General features: G+C 40.1%; 1 protein-coding gene across 1 annotated transcript in view; it reads left to right on the top strand.

Moving 5' to 3' along the window:
- Window positions 1-6,034: 6,034 nt before the first annotated feature.
- Window positions 6,035-22,376, top strand: part of zmp:0000000755 (phosphofurin acidic cluster sorting protein 2) — a 47,481-nt gene continuing 31,139 nt past the window's right edge. Inside the window, exon 1 of the mRNA XM_061087598.1 lies at window positions 6,035-6,303. Coding sequence (XP_060943581.1) covers window positions 6,092-6,303 — 212 coding nt within the window. The 5' untranslated portion in view covers window positions 6,035-6,091. The remainder of the gene's footprint in view (window positions 6,304-22,376) is intronic.

Below are 22,376 nucleotides of genomic sequence, written 5' to 3'. Positions count from 1 at the left end.
ATTACTGATTGGGCACAGCACTTTTCTCAGGAAGTGTTCTTACTTTTTCGGTCAGTGTAAACAGGCTGTCGCACACGTTACCCAACCCTCCTGTACGTGTCAAGTCATGTCAGCTTTATTCCAGTCATTCGTCACAGTATCAGCCAATGCGTATCCCAACACGTGCATTATCAGAACAATGACTGAATCACGTATCAATTTCCAGGTATCGTTATGTCATCATAGACGGATGAGAAATGATGAATAACACAAAGTTATTACCAAAGGAAGTCAAGCCCACTTGAACGTTTACTGTGAAACAGATTTAGAGAAACAGATTTATTCATGCTGGGATTGCACTTAATTAGTAAGCATAAGTAAGACAAACAGGAAGGAACTTTACTGTAAATTTACACCCACATAGACAAACTGAATTGTAAGAACCATTGGTGACATTTTACAACCAGGTTGTCTTAAAAAAGCTAAATTTAAGAGAAAAGGTAAAGCAATATTATAGCATATTTGCTCACAATTTACAAGATACACTTGGTTGGCTTAATGTAAAGGAAATATAATATATGTGCATACTAAATTATTGACTGTAGAAATTATCCTCACAATGCATCAATCAGGTGTATGTAGCAGTTGTATTTTTACTGGACTCTTGTGCTCAACCCGAAAAAAAGAGTTTAAAGGTTGTGCTGTTATTGTGGAAGAACAAGGGCAGAGGAATGTTTTGTACCGAAGAAAAGAGCTTTCTCTAGAGTTCAGGACAGTTTCCTCCATGAATGTGGAATGCAGGGTTATATTCTCTATGCTTACAAGAACTCTGACCTTTTGTGTGGCGCAGAACCACAATGTTAACACATCCATCCAGACAGGGGGTATTTTGGGGGTTTGTGGAACAAACCCAAATGATCCCCCAACTGATCCTAGAGGCCAAGCAGAAGAAAGGTGATGGCCAGTTGTCTGGTGAACCATACAGGTTGATCCCACAGGAGTATATTAAAAAGAAGTAGACCACTACTACATATTCTAGACATGCTCACCCGCTCCCTGGCAGAGCTCCAACTCAGATTCACATCAACCCATTTTTAGTAACAAACTTGCTGGGCCTACAAAGGAGGATCCCATCAGAGTTCACCATCTCCACTCCCTGTAAGTATAAATATGAGAGGACATAACCCTTTGCCATGCATTGGTGTTGGACATTGTCCAGTCTGTACTAAAGGGGTTCTCATAAATAACACGTGTCACATGTCCAAGCAAAACGATTTCTGGAAACCCTGGACAGTGTAGCCACTTGGACAAGGGTGTCCTTCCAGGACAGGGTACTCCAAAAGTAAAGTGATCCAGGAGGGCAATGTTACCAGCAAGTCCAGCCGCCCAGTTCAGGCTGAGGTCAGCATATCCATTTATGACCAGCCAATAGGGAACCTCTAAAAATAGTTGAATGACTCACCAACAGTATGTAACTAATTCTGTACGCAGGTTGCTGTACCACTGTGGCCCTCTGCACAGATTCTTGATCATTTAACAGCTCTTGACGACTACTGTTTCGGGAGGAAAACCAACAAGCACCTTCCGAAATGGTCAGGAACCTACTGCTCCCTCTGTCAACAGTTCTAAAGGAATTCAAGGTGGCATAATGCAGAGCTTTCACAAGTCTGAGAGACTCCGATGATGACTTGAAAAAGCAAAGAGGTATCAAAAGAAGATCTGGGTGTGAGAAGGCAGCCAGGAAGAGGAGGTGACGTCAAAGGTAGTGAAACAAGTGTCCCAGGGTGTCTGGACAATGCACCAACCCTTAGCCTGACCACACCACATACAAAGAACAACAGTTGACTGAACATAAAGATGGACAACATGTCTGTGTATTACTGATCAGGGAATGGAGCTGTAGTATCAAGGTCTTGCTGATACAGGCACTCAACCAATCGTGAGTTAGTCTGAGCTGTCAATCATGGTGTTTCATCCTGTTATAGCTAAATAACTTATTAAAAACAAATTCATCAGAAACACTTTCACTTGATGATACATCCGTGTGATAAACATGACTTACAATGACAGAGACCATGTTTGAGATAAATGTATTAGAATTTATTTTTTGAATGCACCTTGTCCTATCTGCCAACATGGAGGAGGGAGGAAATATTTCCATGAGGCAGCTAGCCACCAGGTGGCGATATACAATCTTTGGCTTCACTCTAACGGTGCTGCCATGATTTTATGCCCAGTCAATGTTGAACACTAATAGTATTCATGCGTTTTACCTTTGTCAATCCTGATTTTACCTGTGCTCACCCGGGCTCCATGTTATTCATAAAGATCCAACAGTTTTAAAATATTGTAACGTTTTGGGCCATTTCAGGATTTTTCACTCCTCAATAAAATATATAACACATTATTTGAGAACAACGCCTCTAACATGCACAATTTACCGGGCACATAGAAGTTTATTTGTGGTTTATTCAAAGTGGACTGTGGAGGTAAAAAGAAAACTGTATTGGTCTCGAACTACAGCAAGCTTTGCAACTGTGTGTATTGTGTTGCTTGGCAACAATTATATTTCATGAGAAGATTACATTTGAATATCAGTGAATAGTCTTATACCTGCAAATGGTAATGTTATGTATATGTATTCAGAAAGAAGAGGGCCCACAATACACTCAGAGGAGGTCCTAAGGTCAAGCCATTATTATGTTTGATACCATGTTTTATTTTAATTTTACACATTTCTATCCATTAAGTATGTATTGATTTGCTCACTTCTTTTTTTTGACAGATTAACAGATCTTTTATTTATCTCCTTTTTTATTATATATTTACCTCTTTGATTCTACTCTTTTAATCTCTTGTATTTAAATTTTTTTTAAATTTTGCTTAAAAATTGGTTATGAGCTGTGTTTTTTTATTTCTTTTAATTTTATCTCTGACTGTGTTTATTTTAATGTCCCTGTGCAGCACCTTGTATCTACCTCTGACTATGAAAATTGAAATAATCCAATCATTGTGTCCTGATCACTGTGGTTAAACGTGTAAAATACTTCAGTTGTGTGTTTTGGGCCCATAGACTATTTATAAAAATAGTACAGCTGTACGTGTTGGGACTATAGACTGTGTATCTAATACTACAGTTATGTGTGTCGGGACTCGGGACCATAGACCATATATATAATACTAGAGGTGTTTGTGTTGGGCCCATATACCATATATATATAATACTACAGGTGTGTGTGTTTGGCCCATAGACTGTATATAAAATACTACAGTTGTGTATTCTGACTATAGACTGTATAAGAAATACTACAGTTTTATGTGTTTGGCCCATAGACTGTATATAAAATACCATAGTTGTGTGTGTTGGGCCAAATAGACTGTATATAAAATACTACAGTAGTGTATTTGGCCCATTGACTGTATTTAAAATACCACAGTTGAGTGTATTGGGCCCATAGACTGTATTTAAAATACTATAGTAGTATAGTTGTGTATTGGACCCATATACTTTATATAAAATACCATAGTTGTGTGTGTTGGGCAAATAGACTGTTTATAAAATACCATAGTTGTGTGTGTTGGGCCAAATAGACTGTATATAAAATACTACAGTAGTGTATTTGGCCCATTGACTGTATTTAAAATACTACAGTTGAGTGTATTGGGCCCATTGACTGTATTTAAAATACTATAGTAGTATAGTTGTGTATTGGACCCATATACTTTATATAAAATACCATAGTTGTGTGTGTTGGGCCAATAGACTGTATATAAAATACCATAGTTGTGTGTGTTGGGCCAAATAGACTGTATATAACATACTACAGTAGTGCATTTGGCCCATTGACTGTATTTAAAATACTACATTTGAGTGTATTGGGCCCATAGACTGTATTTAAAATACTATAGTAGTATAGTTGTGTATTGGACCCATATACTTTATATAAAATACCATAGTTGTGTGTGTTGGGCCAATAGACTGTATATAAAATACTACAGTAGTGTATTTGGCCCATTGACTGTATTTAAAATACTACAGTTGAGTGTATTGGGCCCATTGACTGTATTTAAAGTACTATAGTAGTATAGTTGTGTATTGGACCCAAATACTTTATATAAAATACCATAGTTGTGTGTGTTGGGCCAATAGACTGTATATAAAATACTACAGTAGTGTATTTGGCCCATTGACTGTATTTAAAATACCACAGTTGAGTGTATTGGGCCCATAGACTGTATTTAAAATACTATAGTAGTATAGTTGTGTATTGGACCCAAATACTTTATATAAAATACCATAGTTGTGTGTGTTGGGCCAATAGACTGTATATAAAATACTACAGTAGTGTATTTGGCCCATTGACTGTATTTAAAATACCACAGTTGAGTGTATTGGGCCCATAGACTTTATTTAAAACAATATAGAAGTATAGTTGTGTATTGGACCCATATACTTTATATAAAATACCATAGTTGTGTGTGTTGGGCCAATAGACTGTATATAAAATACCATAGTTGTGTGTGTTGGGCCAAATAGACTGTATATAAAATACTACAGTAGTGTATTTGGCCCATTGACTGTATTTAAAATACTACAGTTGAGTGTATTGGGCCCATAGACTGTATTTAAAATACTATAGTAGTATAGTTGTGTATTGGACCCAAATACTTTATATAAAATACCATAGTTGTGTGTGTTGGGCCAATAGACTGTATATAAAATACTACAGTAGTGTATTTGGCCCATTGACTGCATTTAAAATACCACAGTTGAGTGTATTGGGCCCATAGACTGTATTTAAAACACTATAGAAGTATAGTTGTGTATTGGACCCATATACTTTATATAAAATACCATAGTTGTGTGTGTTGGGCCAATAGACTGTATATAAAATACCATAGTTGTGTGTGTTGGGCCAAATAGACTGTATATAAAATACTACAGTAGTGTATTTGGCCCATTGACTGTATTTAAAATACTACAGTTGAGTGTATTGGGCCCATAGACTGTATTTAAAATACTATAGTAGTATAGTTGTGTATTGGACCCATATACTTTATATAAAATACCATAGTTGTGTGTGTTGGGCCAATAGACTGTATATAAAATACTACAGTAGTGTATTTGGCCCATTGACTGTATTTAAAATACCACAGTTGAGTGTATTGGGCCCATAGACTGTATTTAAAATACTATAGTAGTATAGTTGTGTATTGGACTCATATACTTTATATAAAATACCATAGTTGTGTGTGTTGGGCCAATAGACTGTATATAAAATACTACAGTAGTGTATTTAGCCCATTGACTGTATTTAAAATACCACAGTTGAGTGTATTGGGCCCATAGACTGTATTTAAAATACTATAGTAGTATAGTTGTGTATTGGACCCATATACTTTATATAAAATACCATAGTTGTGTGTGTTGGGCAAATAGACTGTATATAAAATACCATAGTTGTGTGTGTTGGGCCAAATAGACTGTATATAAAATACTACAGTAGTGTATTTGGCCCATTGACTGTATTTAAAATACTACAGTTGAGTGTATTGGGCCCATAGACAGTATTTAAAATACTACAGTTGAGTGTATTGGGCCCATAGACTGTATTTAAAATACTATAGTAGTATAGTTGTGTATTGGACCCATATACTTTATATAAAATACAATAGTTGTGTGTGTTGGGCAAATAGACTGTATATAAAATACCATAGTTGTGTGTTTGGCCAATAGACTGTATATAAAATACTACAGTAGTGTATTTGGCCCATTGACTGTATTTAAAATACTACAGTTGTGTGTATTGGGCCATTAAACTGTTTATACAAATACTACAGTTTTGTGTGTTGGGCCCATAGACTGTATTTAAAGTACTACAGTAGTACAGTATTGTGCTGGGCCCCAGTACAGATGTCCCTCCCTGGAAGCTGGGACGTGCTGCCCTCTATCAGCGGTGACGCGACCCGCCCCGCCCCGCCTATCAGCATCTCCAGGCGGCTGAGCGGAGCCGGGAGTCTGGAGGAGCTGGAGCAGGCAGCAGCGCACAGTGCAGCGGCTCCCGCGTTCGTCCGACACCTAGCTCGAGCTGCTCCCCAGGCGGTGGAGGTGATGATGGCGGCGGCTGTAGAGAGAGGAGTCGTCCGGGCCGCTCTCCTGAACCCGAGCAGCGGCGGCGGAGGAGGACCAGCGCCGACCATGCTCCCGGCCGGAGCGCTAGCCGGGGCGGTGCTGCTGGGCTCGGGCTCCGGCAGCATGCCCGTGCCCATGAACCTCTTCGCGACCTGGGAGATAGACCGATCATCCCCGAGCTGCGTCCCGAGGTAACGTGAACAGTGTTGTGTGTCGGCGTGTAAAAGACACAACAGCACCAGCAGCAGTGTGTACAAATCAGAACGCAGTTGGACAAACACCAGGCTAATGTTGGACACACAACGCCCTCGAGCTGCAACACATTTCCAAAACATTGTCGGGCTGGCTAGCGAGCTAACTAGCAAGGTGGCTAATGCTAACGCGACCTAGCAAACAGCGCTGGGGTTTTCCTCTCATGTTTCGGGCTAAAAGCGTTTGACATTTTGTTTTATTATTTCCCCCCTTCAAAGACACAGTCGGGCTAAAACACCAACATGTCACATTCATACCAGCAGCTCGTATATTTCCTCTCAAGTGTGCAATTACCAGTCGGTGTGGTTTTCTTTATGTTCACCGTTATAACTAGCATATAAAAGTTTAGCTAACTACTTCATCGGCGTCTGCGTTGCTGCGTCGTCATTTGAAAGTGTCCCGACACACACATTCTGCCGTGTCCCTGCTGACCCGGGTGTGAACTGATTTGCGGAATGCAAGCCTCCTAATGCCCACACAAGTGTCTCTAAATGCGGGGACAAGGAGCAGCATGCCCCCGTGTCACCCGTCAGCTGCACCGTGTGTGTGTGTCTGTGTGTGTGTGTGTCATGAGCCGATGGGCATTTCTGCAGCAGGCCACAGCTTATTTGAGATCCACATCATGTCCCATTTGGTGTAAAGCTCAGGTGCTCGGTGCTCTGGTTCTAACGGGTAACTGACACACACAGACACACACGCAGGCACCACAACACACTCTGGTGTTGACACAGCAGAGGGGCTGCACTCTTTACGATCGTCTCTTCTGCAAATGCACCATCCCCATCGACTTCGTGCTGTTCTGATGACACCGTTTAATATAGAGGACAGTCAGCGGTGTTAATACTCCCGCATTAGTATTCATCGTCAGAGAGCAGGCATGGCTGCCACCTGACCAGAAGCCTCCTGGGATCTGTGGGCACATTAATCAGCGTTGACCTAGATCTGTTCCACTCATTGGTAGAAAAGTGGGCTTACAGTGGGGAGGGTTTCCTCCACAGTCGATGTGTGTGTATGTGTGTGTGTTTGCCGGCAGGCTCTTCAGTGTCTGCATATGTGAAGCATGCCATGAGGAATACATGGTTTATTCACAGGGATTTATGGTCAAATTTCTGTTTGAATATTGCTAGATTGCTATTGAATATACAACATGCCTACCATCATATGCTAGTGTTACTGGCAATGCTGCTCCCTTCATCTCGGTCAGACATGTTCTTCTGTGTTACTACGTTAAACATTAATACGGCTCTCCATTTGTGTTAGACACAGTCCTTTCTTGTGAATGTTGTAAATATTGTTATTTTGTTGACATGCTCTGCTACACGCGACATCTATTGCAGATCTGTCCGTCCTGGGGGAAGAATCCCTCTCTCTTGCGGTTTCTGTGTTTATTCCCTTGCCAAAAGGGTTTTTGTGGCTAGTTTTTTTCTTCCTCTAGTCAAGGGTTAAGAGCAGAGATCGTCACACATCAGTTACTGTAGCCCGATGAGGCGGATTGTGATTTGAGAATGTGGGCTATACAAATACAATTTGATATTATCTTCTTGTATGTTGTATATCAGCTCATTTGAAGAGAACTAGAATGAGACGACTTTACTACCATATGTCCTTGTTGCCATTTTTCAGCGATTATTTTCTCTTTTTGATATTATCCCTGAAAAAGGACCGTTCAATTTTGTGACCTTTAACTCAGATTGGCCTCAATAGAATTATAACATCATTGATGTTTGCCTGGGATGAAACACTTGTGGTTTTCAAGGTCATGTCTCCAGTCCCCAATAGATACAACTGATGTACTGTAAAAGCAAAAACATGTGTTTCATTCTAACATATGGAATCAGCTTCTTGGGATAGCTGTATCCATTAAGTTTTAAGGCTTCTGGCTGTAGCAGAAAAAGCCGGGGACATGTCTGTGCATTTATAGAGTGCAGCACACATGGCACATTGATTTCCCACATCACTGCCTCTGCACTATGTGCTTTCTCTCTGTAGAGGATGACATACAGGCAGGTGAATCAAAGATGAATAAGGGGTGAGGATGAAATGGATTATTAATGAGGTATGGAGTAAAGGCATACCAGTCATTGTTCAGCACAAGACTGCAGTAGCTGCTCGACACAAGTCGTTGTTGATGGGCTACTTGGTTGGATCTTATATGTAATATAAGTTTTCCTCTCGGATAGTGATGTATGACAGAATTGTTTATTTAGGCCTGTCGACTTTTTTGTCAGACATGATTGCTTGGAGTTATTACTGTTCACAGCAGCTCTCAAAGTAATTTGCCAGGGCTGTTTCTGCTCTCTCGTCTCAGACTGGTGCGAGAGGTCTCACATGGAGCCCAACCCAAAGCCTGTTTTGGGGATTCTGCCTTGGCATTCTTTCAGGGGGTGGGCCATTTTGTGTGCAGCTGTTTACTCCTCCACTAGCCTCTTAGCAAATGTGGGTGTCCAGATAAGTGGCATGGTTTCAAATGAGGCCACAGGGCTCGGAGCAATTTACGTTTTTTACTCTGGTGATCTAAAACATGACACACAGCTGTTGTTGATTAATTTAAGCAAGAAGCAGTATTTTAGAAATTGATCCTTCAAGTCCAAGTTTGCAGCCGTCTTGAAAGCCATGCTCAGGAGAAAATATTTGATCCACAATGGAAAATATGTTGTCAGCTTTTGTACAGGCTTTCAGCACGGGATTGTGGTACCTGACAGTTTGGCTGTTGACACAATTATGGCATAGAAAGCACTTTTCTTCTTTTTGTACTTCTTAACTACTAAACAGATCACAAGATTCATAGATATATATACAGTATGTTATCTGTTATTTATACATTAAATCATTATTTTATTATCATAGATTGCTTGTTATATCTAAATGGAACCATTATCTAGCGCATTCGATTTTATTGCTGTGTGTGTTTCAGTATTTGACTGGTTTCTACCTGCCAGACGAGTGTTGTGGGAGCTCTATCCTTACCATGCCTTTTGGAACAGTTGGATAAACATGGTTTTGTTTCCAGCGCTGCCATGCCTGCCAGCCAAATGTTTCCAATACAGTATGTGTCATTGAGGCTTCCGCTAATTTCATATAAACTGAGCTTTTTCACCATCTAGAATTCTACAGCAACACAAAACCCTCTTCAGGGGGTTGCCTTTTCCTTGCTTGGGGCTCAGCAAAAAGCTGACCAATGCATTGTTTGTTGCTGAGTAACCAGAGATAGCTACAAGGTAAAATGTACAGGAAGAATAATTCAATGGGCTGCATCCCAGGCAAAGAAACATGGCACTAAGTTTTTTCAATGCTAAATATGACAAGGATGATCTTGTTGCAAATGCTTTTGTAGCAAAATAGTGCGAAGTACAAGCTTTATTTCGTGTACCTTTTTCGCTTCAGTGTGCTGTGCACACATTTAAAGGTTCAGTTTGTAGAATTTAGTGACATCTAGTGGTAAAGTAGCCTGTTGCAGCTGAATACCCCTCACCCTCCCCTTCCACACATTAAAGAGAACCTGTGGTAGCCTTCAGTTGTCATAGAAACTCAAAAGGTGTTTAGTTTGTGGAGTTAGGCTACTACAAGAAACATGGCAACATCCATAGAGAGGACCAGCTGCCGATAGAAATATAAAGTATTAAAATATAATGGTCCCAATTTCAACTCAATAATACCTGCAATTTAGATGAAACACACCAGCAATAACATCACTAGGATGATTTGATATTAAATTTCTGTCAAATTAATTCCCTTTTACCTAAATCTTACACACTGGAACTTTTAAGTATACTGGCTTTTTTCAAAGGTATTATTTCCCTCTCGACAGATGTGTGAACAACATACTTAGTGGACATAAACATGGTTATATAGCGAAGTACACTAAACTGTCTCTTGCGTCAACAAACCCAAAACAGTGAGAGTTATTGACTTAATACTATACACATACGCAAAGTTAAGTTAAATGCTTGGAAATCCAAGTGGCCTGTCTAAAAACTATGGCATGGCAGGCATTTGTTGAGGGAACGATGTGGTATTTGCAGGAATGATACTAATGCAGAGGTCAGCATCATGGTGCTATGTTTATCTACTCACAATAAATAATGTGTACCAGCATGAGCAGGTTTGATTTCGGACCAAGTTCAAAGATCTTTTACAACCTAGGGTCAGAAGTTGTGATCTTTACCCTCGTCACTGACATGATGGGAGCAACCGAGCAATTTGGTCGTGTTTGCCATACAAGCTCGCCAGGCTGCATTGTTTCCAGAATGGCAGGGGAGTTGTTGTGATCGACATCTGTTCTCAATTCACAGGCCTTACATATAAACATGACAGTCTTATGTGGGTCACTGAGCAAATTTTTTTCTCCAAGAGAACCTTTGAATTCCATTTTCATACCATTGGAATTTTTACTCTGAATGTATATCTGTCTTTTAAATTTGAGAGGGCTTAAGGTTAAAGGTGCTGCTGCAGGCTACAAAACAACATATTTTCCTCTTTCCCTCTGACGTTTATCTCCCTTGAGCAGAGCATCCTTCTTTCTGGCTGCTTGATTCATGGGAGTCCCAAGATGACCTTATTCTGTTGTGAGTTGCTGAGCCTTATCGCAATAGTAATTGAGTGTACTTTGGTCAGATGTTTATTTCCTCTGGCCCAAATCTGTACGGTGTATCAAACTGATGTGTGCTGTGCATGTCAACAAGTAGAGAAGATAAACAAAAAACAAACCCAGGCCTGGACTGGAGCAAGTATCACATTGTTATCTGGGATGAAGCCATCAGCTACAAGTCTTTATACATTCTTTATGCTGCTGTGCACCCTGGAATTTATCATACAGCGTCTCCTTAACGTTGCAATTGCAGAAATTAATATTTGTAACTCACTTTTTGTGCAGACTCGGACATGATCGTCCCACATATACCAACAAAAACAAAGCTAAAGATTAAGGAAGTCAGTTCCCTGATGTTCTAAGCACAAGTGAATATTTTGTACAGTGTGCAACGTTTCAGTGGAACACAAACACTGAAACAAAAGTCATCGATTGACAAATACTTTTCTGCTGCAAAACACAACTACTACAGTGGCTGTAGCATACAGATTTATTGCAAGTGCTGGAAGAAATAAGGTTGGTAACCATGTAAAAGTGCATGGTTGGTGGTAATGTTAGTATTGTGTAAATCACAGTGATGGTGGCATGCTCGCTCGTTTCCATGACAAACTGTGTGAGTGTAACTTTCACTTGCTCCCACAGTTTCATTGCCTAAAAAACACCCTGACATGCATCACACATCCCCCCAAAATAACCTGCACAATATTCCCAAAAAATAATGTACGAAAATCCTCTGGGGACTAAAGTTTGAATTGTTCTTGGCCTTAAGCTCTTTGATTTAATGTCTGATTCTCTGTTTGTTGGAAGACGAATCCAGTCAAACGGGATACAAAAAAAGACAGCCTGTCCGTCACATATGAGCTCACACTACCCTTTCACCTTCCCTGTAACCCGTTCATCTCAAGGGTTGGATATTACTTCTCATAGCGGGGGAGCTCCAGTAATCTGATTTCATAACAGGAAAATAGGAGCTAGTAATCTGATGCTACACACAGACACCGTCTGCTTAATCCACTGCTTCCTTTTGGAATCATAAACAAGGCTCCATCGGCCTTCTCCAGTGGCCTTCAGGTTTGTGACACAGCACTGCATGTCAGTCTTCGTCTTGTCTGCAGGCTTTGCTTCGCTACACTTCCCCAACTGACAACTAATGTAGTATGTACATGTACATGTGTGGAAGTGACTGTTGTTGTGATGTCAAAGTAAAACAAGCTGCTTAGTATTTAGGACCTTATCATATTTTAATTCTACTGTTACTTTGGCCCTTTTTTAATTCTGGGTAAAATAACCATATTGTTCTCTATTTGGGATATGTTAAGTGAAGGAACAATGCTTGAATTGTTGATGAACTAAGCTCTTACAATGAAAACATCCCTGTCATTAACTGGCATAGTATTAATGTGCAATAGTCTTTCTAGAGTCGTATCATTTGCCTTTAGTGACTGGAACAAGAGAAGCTATTTCCACCATGGATACATGGAAAGGTTCCAGTGCAGATCATTTCACTTAAAGGAATAACATCTATTTTCTAAGCAGCTGTACTTCTAATGCAGCGAGATGCTGAAAAAACTGATAATGGTAAAAGAATTGAGATTTTTTTTATTTGTTCTTCACTGGAGCCAATGTAGAGAAATAAAACATACGTTCTGGGGCTAGTGAGACATTTTTATAGGCCCCTAAGATTTCAGAAACATTTATTACCTCAGAGGTTGTTTTTTTTCTCTATCAGATTGAAAAAAACCTCATTATTTTGTCCAGATCAAGTTAAATGGGCATATCCAGGCATTTTTTTTGACATTTTAATAAATATATCTGAAAAAAAAAGATATATTTATAAGTTTGAAATTTATGAGCGCTAGACAGACTTTTAGGATTGCTTGGCCTTCAGTATACGTACTCCTTGCTTCACCATGCTGTTCACACACTTTGCTAACAGCAGGCCAATCAGCACCTTCACTCTCTTCTGTTTCATGCTCACTCCCACTGCCTGAAATGTGTCAAACGTCTGTTGGTTTCCTTCCCTGCCTTCCTGGAGGAGGAGGAATTTCCTTGGGAAACGTTTCACATTCCTTGCAACTATAGAGCTGCTGGGGCAGCAGAGCCATGGCCCCTCTGCAGAGCCCCTTCTGTATTCTGTTGTTGACCAACAATAGGGATGGGTAGGGTGGGTTGGGTAAGCAGGATTAGTGTTATGGATTGCTCACCCCGTTGAAAAGTTTTGCTGACCTGGCCCAGAACTCCACAGCGAACGCTCAAGCTCTGAATACTCATGTCGAATTCCCCACAAAGGGAAGAAAGGTTTGTTTCCCCCTGCCTGGACCTCAGAGAGAGTCCAGGCAGAGGGAGAAAGGCCAGATTCTTGTGTGGGTGGATACTGGGGTCTCAGCTAGTGACGAGATCCAACTTCCTGAGGCAACAAGTGAGGCAAGGAAACTGTCCACTGACATAGGGAGGATCCTGTCAAAATACGCACATTTGGGACAATGTTTCTCAACTCGTTTTCTCTCTTGTTTTTGCTCTACTTATTTCCCACCTCTCCCATTCAGGCATTTCCTGAGCTGTATGTGCCAGCAGCAACAACACGCACACCATTATTTCAGATACACAACACTGTGGTGTCGATGAATGAGAGCACATGACCGACCATTTGAAAACATGAAGCATTGTAATAATGGCAGTCAGCGATCCTGTGCTATATTCTAGCAGAGTGAAGTCTTGTAAACATACCGTTGGGTGATGCAGAGAAAATAAAGGGCATACGAATTATTGTTGACAGCTTAAATATGTATTGAAACTCACCAAATTACTCCAAATAAAACGTTAAAAATTGACCAGTCAGATGATTATTTAAATGATCAAATCTGTGGTCCCCACTTAATGATAATTTTTAAATCCCACAAACCCAGAGCAAATGTTGTCCTTGTCTTGGCTGAATGAAATCCAGAGAAAGGAATCAATAGTTTTCCCTTTGCTCTCTAGTTAAGGACATTTCAGTCCCCCGAGTGCCAACTCTTGAATAGCATTGAGCTGGAGGCCCTGCCCAAATGTCTAATCACAGATTAAAGAGTCTGAACTGTCTGGAGCCCCCTTGCTCTACATGTGCCTTTGCCCAATTAGCCCACACAACCAATGTGCGACTCTTTTCATCCTCTCAAAAACTCTTGGGTTTTAATGTCGACCTCTGCAGCTGCTCTTTTCAAACCATATATATTAAAGAATGTTGCATGGAGATGGAGAGAAGAAAGATGTGAATGCAGAGTATAATGAGCTGCAATTCTGGAAGGGCTATAACATGGTAACTATACAACCCAGTAGTGCTGACAGAAATAGTTGATATTTCAGAAATGGGAAAATTGTCATGAGAAATAAAGCAGAATGATATTTCCTTGGCTGAGCTTAGTTAATATATTTCCCAGGTCATAGACGCTCTTTGGTTTTCATCTTAATTTTGGCCAAACATTTACTATTTGATTCTCAAATTTATATTCATGTCAGAGCTATCCAAGCGTTGCACCTACCCCCAACAACCACGTAGGGTTGTGGGTCTGCATTACGGCACAGACAAATCTGTATGGACACAATAAACAGGAGAGTACATAGATCTCTGTACACACCTTCTGATTATGACATTTGCGTCATGAAAACCGCAGTGGCCCCTAGCCTACTCACGAATGAATGAAATGATAACACTGTAAGCTTAAAAGCTTAAGATGTATTAAAAAAGATGCAAAGGTCTGGGTGGATTTCCTCGCTATCATATTACTTTTATTCTTGCACTATCCAGCCTATATTCAGGGCTTTTTATGATGAATCACTCTTCAGTCATTTGTATGTGGACTTATAGGATCCTCAAACCAAAAATACTGGATTGTGACGTAGCCTTTACTTTCTAATTACACAGTTTTGCAATACCAAATTTTTCCTTGTTAGTAGGGTTGCATAATAACTGAACTGAACTGATAATCACAGTTATTCTGCTCAGCAGTGAGCAGAGTAATCACTGGGTTTCATTATTATCACCCACCTCTGCCAGAAAAGTAATTTTCCTGCAATTAAAAAATTGACAGAATGCTGTCTTTGCTTTAACAGTGTGTCTGGACTCCATAATCCTGAAATGTGAATTGTTGTTTTTTACTGTCAGTGTCATTTTTTTGGTCAATATTTGATTTTGATCCTTCTTGGTCTTTGAATGCTGGTCAGCAGCCTAGACAGAGAGATTGTTTTAAACAAGGCTTTGCTCTTGAGCTTTTGATCCGACCAGGAGACTCCAGGCAAAGGAACGCTGCTGCCAGGTAGACCATCCACCTTAATAGGATTTTAAAGCTCAGTCGTTACCTTGTCAGAGACTGTGACACTCAGGATTTACCTGTATCTGCTGGTCTGGTTACTGTACTATAAATTGGAAGTCACTGGATGTAGTAGGCAATAGGCATGAACATAAAGATGTATAGTATATAAACTGATAAGATCGTAATTTTCTGCATGCTTGAGAGGTATAATCTGTCATACTACCTCTATTTATGATGTACTGCAGTTGAACTGGTCCAGGCGTCTTTTGCTCTGGCTTGTCCTGTAAACATGCCATGTCTGGTCTGATCTTGTCTTCCGTGGCCAATACAAACACAGGCCTGCTGACCTCATCAGTTTGTGGTAAGGGCTGAACAAAAGACCTGTTGAGCCCTGCAAAAAGAGCAACAAAAGTTCCTGAATATTTAATTGATATAAAAGAGGCAGAAGAGTCGAAAACAAAGCTAAAAAGGCAGATGAACCCCATTGGGAGCCCATGCTCCTGAAAGGAAGCAGCTATAGTAAACTATGAATAAAGGATCATCAATTACTGATTCACAAACCTTGTCACTAGGTTGTGACATCATGTATGTTTTAATTTGAGGGTGATTGTTAATTTAGTTTGGCAGATGTTTTTCACAGTGTGTGTTGGACTAAAATAAAGGGACCCCATAAGATCATCCCATCTTGCATTTTCTCTTTTACTGTTTCCGCCTCGTACTTTTTCTGTAACTCAGACTCTGGCCTGTATTTCTCAATGGGAAATGTGCACAACTTCCTTCATTATTAGAGAGAAGGCTTTGAAGGGTTCAACCAAACCACCCACCATGCAGCAAGAGCAAAGTGGCCAAACCTCTGATTCATGCTCCACAGATATAACTGTTGCTCAAATGGGCATTTGAGGGGAAAGCGTTGGCTTAAATCGCCAAAGTGAGATAAAATCTGTCTCTGAGCTCTCATGTACCAGCCCTGTGTAGTATTACATCAAATGTGTCTGTAATCCCCACAGCAGTCAGATTCTCAGCATGGTGCAGCCTCGGGACCCCAGAGTTCACAAAAAACCTATTTCAGAGTATTATGACAGACTCGAGTTGAGTGCAGCTATTGCATCCTCTACTCTTACATTCTTGGAAATGGCCAGTTTATCCCCTCCCCTATCCATTTTTCTTTTCATAACACCTCCCTCAGGGTGGTTTCATACCTGAGTGGTGACACCTGTCCTGCCTTCCTGTTGCACCAAATTGCTCTCCATGGTAACTCTTGTCTCTACTCCAATTGGCAAGAAGAAGCTAAAATCCCTCCTAGGCATGACTTAACACTAACTACGTGTTGAATGTGGGATTTTAGAAAATAGCTAGAGGGATGTCGTGTGGCTGCATCTAAATTATTGTAGCCAGGTGTTTACTGCCAGTCCTCCACAACTCTCACTGGTAGTCAATAAAGTCTACCATTTCTTAAAAATACTTTAAAACCCATAATAATTTCATTTTAATTACTGGTCATTAGATTATGTAAATTAAACGTCACGGCTTTGAAGAGTTAGCTTGTTCTCTGTTGGGTTCCTTATTTGTAGATTTCCTTGAGTACTCAAGTTTTTGTCAACTATTCCAAACATGATTGGTGCAAGAGGTTGACTACAGGAAGTTGCGCATTTTGCCGTGGCTTGGCCAAAATATGGCTGCAGAAACACACTGAGCATACAGATCATATAGCTGGGGAACAGAATGCTGTTGATTACACTAAAGGACAAGTGTCATTAGTTATTTAAAAAATCTTACTACTATAACGTATCAAGCAATATTTGAATCCATAATCAAAGCCACATTTTAAGCTGGCAGGGTTTTTTGTGTTTGTTACTCAAAAGACTTAATCCATGTCTACAAAACATTGTAAAGTCTGTGTTATGCTTAATCACATGACTTTTGGCCAAGCTTAAGCGCCATCTCATTACAAAATATTTTGTATTGTTTTGATTAATGAGTGCATACCATCTGTTGTGTTGCATTATGAGAATTACACTGTGGCTTTACAAACCTCTTTGGCACGCCAGAAGGTTACTTTCTAATCCAGAGGTCTGATTGACTTTCAGTAACATTGCTATTGTGAACAATAGGTTGTGTCTCACACATAAATCATATTGCAAATTACCAAATTAACATTTGCCCTTGTGCACCTGGGTCACAGCCTCTTCTTCCTCTTTCCCAGTGGCCTTGAGAGTGAGATTTTATTCAGGGATATTAAAGCCCAACCAGCATATGGCCATCTGTCACACCCAACGAGATATTCAAGGGGTAAAATAGCTTTTGCATGCAAGCCTAAGTGCAGGCTAAGCCCTTATGGAACATCCTACTGTTTTAACTTGTTAAAAGCAACTTGCTCAGTCTTCTGGATTAGACTGTATCACTCATAATGTAGATGGGACTCAAACATTGAATAGAAATGCAATGACTTAGTACTGATAGATCAAAATTAGAAAGAGATAGGGACAACTAAATATATTTGTAGAACTGTTCGATAACCAATCTATTGCTCCACAACATTTTGGCCATGGGCATTTGACACATTTACAATTCATAAAAACGTCAGACTAGAGAATTCGATCTTATACGCGGATCAGTGGCCTCAGTCTAAAAGTGAATTCTGTCAGTTTTGGCACCAGATTTCAACTGAATTGGCCCAGTTCTAAATGTAAATGTTCTTTGACATCTTCCATTATCGTAGTAACTAGTTCCATGTTCCATGTTCCCTCTCTAACTATTCTGCTTTGTAACTTTCATTGTTTTCTCATCTTAGACTAAAAGCTGTGAATTTAAAATTAAAGATTGAAAAGGGAAGATTTAGTTAGAACATTCCAGAGGGTGTGGGTTTGAAAATGCAGGGTTTTGTTTTGCATATAATTTCCACCTAAAAGGCCATGAAGGATAAATATAAAATATAAATAAAGGGAATCTTCAATGTATTGCTATCAGAGAAAACCTCACAAGTGCTAAAGGATGTCACTCACCGTGAATAGACCTGCTCCTGTTTTTCCTGTAGGTGAATGAAATATTCAGAAGAAGTAGCTTTTAGACCAGCGTACCCTTTATTTGGGCTAAATTATGCAACTACGCATGAACAAATAATAGCATTATGAATGAACAAAGTGGAAGGGCTTTCCTTTGCGAGAGCCTGGACTGCAGAGAAAGGCACTTTTGTCAGTCTCCCACATACAAACCGGTAGTAGCATGCAAGAATTGCATGCAGAGCATAATGTTAAAGCATGTTTTAATAAAAGACTGTGACCTCTTTCACATCTGAAGCAGAGAATATGAGAAATAGTACATTAAAAGCAGTAAAAGCATGGGTCCCTTTTTCATTCCCTCGCTTGGAAGCCCCCCAGCACATACCAAACATAGACAGTGTCTTTTTCATTCAGCTCTCTGTTACATTGCTCATCGTCCACTTCCACCTACTGTGTGCCTCTGACAATTGCTGTGCAGTGATCCGAGGTCATAGATTTGGCAAAACATCAACTAGAATGCTGACCAGGGGGAAAGAATTACAAAACTGTTGTTTTGTTTAGGTAGCATATCGTTCATTTCAGAAGGTTTGCTGGCCTCTCAGTTGATTTCGTACGTGCTCATTTATAGTCCGGACCCATGTCCGTGCCTGCATGATAAACCTTTTTATGGCCCCATGAATGTAAAGATGGTTTTGTTTTTATTGGACGCAGAAATAACTGTGCAAAGTAGAAACAGAGGAACATCTACTGTGCTTTAATCTCTACAACGGAGACAAACGTGAACGTAAGCATTGATACAAGACGTAGAAATTGACAACTCAACGACTGTCACTTGTCTTAACATTGTTGTAAGTATTGCCATGGGATGAGTGCTGTAGCACTTGTCTCTTTGTAGGCTCTTGAACTTAACAGTGTTTCCATCGTTAAGTTATTTGAGATGCTGCTGTCACTAAAGTGGCCCAGAAATAGCACAGAGATAATAGCCATGTACTTGTGTATTCTGGGACATCTTGAACTGTTGGCTTTGGAAGATGCTGATGGAGGTGGGATTTGTATTGTTTGTTCGCACCAGATTTAGAAATTGTTGTCGAATGAACTAAGGCTCTACAAGTTCCACACAGTTTATTACTGTGGAAACATTAAATATTTATAGCTCTTAATGCGTTCCTTCATATGATATGAAGAAAGATCTGTATGTGAATTACTTCCTTCTGCTCTGGCTTTGTCGTGACTTTTCACAACCACAGTTGAGCCTGGTATCAGTGTTCTCCCCTTCATCATAAATGATTATTTCTTCAGATGCATCTAGTCAAATCCTTTCAAATTTGACGCAGAGGCCAAGAGCCTACGGAGCTTATTTCAGAGTGGGGTTTAAATATTTGAAATACCTTGTGATGTCGGTGTAATATAAATTGTCTGTCTCCTGTCACATAAGCAGGCTTAAGACAGACATATCGTTTTACCAAAGAGCCAAACTCAACTCGACTGACTGAAGCTTGGTGTCGCGCCAGACGTTCTCTTTGAGATCTGACTCCGGAGGAGACTGCGTGAGGCCTCTGTGTGTGTGTGTGTTTGTGTGGGTTAAAGAGAGCTAGGCTGACTCAGGGGGAGGGTGAGGTCAGAAAGGGGCTAACAAAAAGGATTATTCGCTGTGCAGAATGTGTGCATCTCTGACTTTGACCCTGCTGTCCACGTTTTAATCCACTTCCCACCACTGATTCGCTTCCCTCTGATGTTCCAGCAACACTTCAATACAGGTGGGATAAGTTATCGAGTCTGCACTGGAAAGGAGAGACTTTCTGGGTTGAGACAAGACTGTCTCCTGAAGCAGTTGTGAAACACTGTGTGTGTAAATGCTCTGGAGCCATTTTGTCGCTTGTGACTCAGTAGATCTGAAAAGCTTTATGCCTAAATGAAGTGTTAAACTTGTACACCACTGGAAACATGAAAGCTTCAAATGTTTACTTTTCCTCCTTGTTATTACTGTAGAGAAAATGGATGAAGCAGCCGAGATAAGATAATACGCTGTGCAATATTACCCACAATCACAGGCCTCTTATCTGAAACCAAATATTTGGCCGCGGCTGTTTGAGTGTAATGCCTGATAAGAGGTTTTGTTTGTCCTGCACAGATAAAAGTGAAAGGATTTGAGTGTAGCCACAGATGGACCAACATTCATAACAGTTACTTCAAGAGTAGTTCTCACCTCCTTTGCTATCTAAAAGCATTTACTAATGATGATTGGTCTAAGGTGACTTAAATGATATTGCAGTATAGGGTGGGGCAGGGAAATAAAACAATAACAGTAATTAAAGCAATATCAATATTATTTTTGGCCATATATTCCAAACCTACTATAAAAATTCTTGGGGATTTTATTCTCAGAGCATTGATGTTCGTTAATTTACTCAGGTGTGTGTTTATAGTGCCTAGGGTAATTGAAAATTAAGTTGTAATAGATTTTTGTTGTATTGTACACATGCTGCTCAAGTTTGTCAGTTCAACAGCCTCACACAAAGCCTCCTTTTGATTTCCTCAGTAATATTGGTATGTCACAGGAAGCCGTTGTGTAATCGAAAAGGGGGAAATGGCCCTGTGGTCTAATGGCCTCACTTTACTTTATAGGCCGAAAAGGTCAACAGTTAGTGATGGTACAGCGAGTGACTTGAACACACTAATGAGCTTAGATGGAGCAGCACTACTTGTGCTGCTGTGATTTATGTCATATAGGCTAAAGCTATTAGCCGTAGAGAATCCAAGCGTCTACTGGGCACCGTCCTTCAGGGCGGTCAATAGCTATTCATTGAGATATGATATTACACTGGTGTCAGTTGCTTTATATGTCAATGTCATTAATAGAAGATGGCATCCAGAAAACGATTTGCATGTAATTAGCTAGTGGTAGGATGTGATTCAGATTCTGGCACCGATTTAGAATCCGCACATCCTCTTTCTGTGACACAATTTTAGCAAAATGTTTTTTAAACGAGAGGTGAGTGAAGGCAGGACAGTTTAAAAGACACAGCTTGTTTGATGAATCGAATTGATTTGTCGAACAACATAAAATAAATCAGCAACAAACTGATTATGATTAGTGGTTTGATTTAGTTACAAGAAAGATAAATATTTTCATTATTTTGCTCTGGTTTATCTAATAGTAAACTGATAATAAGACAAATTAAACATTTTTGTTTTTTAACCAAACAATTCATCCATTGAAAAGAAGAATTGATTGTTTAACTTTAATAAAAATAATGGAAAAAAATGCATCCCTAGTTAGTATCATTAGATGCAATCAGGAACTAGGATATGTACATTATTATAGTCCAGTCAATTTAAGTTACAGTAGCTAAATTGAATGCAGTTTAATAGAACATCCTTGCAAAAGTTTCTACCCTCAAGACATAATGTTTTTTTTGAAACTTTTTCATAGTGTTCATGTTGATTTAACAGTCAGTTAAGTGTAGTATCTCTTTCCTCACTGACATGTCAGGAGTATGATCAGAAACAGCAGAGTCGCCGCACATGGCGTGCATTTGAGGATCAATAACATCTATAACAATGATGACCCAATCAGAGGAGCTTGGCAAGCGATGAGTTGGCTCAGCAAGCCCGAGCACTGAAACTGAAAGAGGGATTTCCCCCATGGGCCCTTATCAACAGGGAAACAGACCAAACATGTATCACTTATCTTCCCTTTCCACCGCCTGTTCACAGAAATATTGAACTGGAGACGGCTCTATAGATTCTCCACCCACGCGGCCTCCTCTGTGGATTGATAACACTGTTGTGTTTTCGTCCTCTTTTCGCACAGTGAGGCGAGCTGTGATCCAACCGCAGGCTTACTCTGGGAATGTGGCAATGACATGCCAAAATTGAGGATTAATGCATCTTTTGAGGGGCCACTCCAAGCCCCTATTTCAATTCCTGAGTGTGTGCCAGTGTCAGTTGAGTGAAGGGGAGACCATTCCGTATATAAACCCACCCCCCTCATCTATATTCCTGTAATCACAAACATACAGTATATCCATACTGGCGGACCTTTCTAAAACCAGCTGATTTATCCATGACCCAGTGTGTGCCTCTGCCAGCCATTTCAGCACAGTGATTTAGCGCTTTTGTGCGGCACCTGGCCT

Source organism: Limanda limanda, chromosome 15 (genome assembly GCF_963576545.1).
Source record: "Limanda limanda chromosome 15, fLimLim1.1, whole genome shotgun sequence".
Taxonomy (NCBI): Eukaryota; Metazoa; Chordata; class Actinopteri; order Pleuronectiformes; family Pleuronectidae; genus Limanda; species Limanda limanda.
This window is presented reverse-complemented; position numbering and strand designations above follow the sequence as displayed.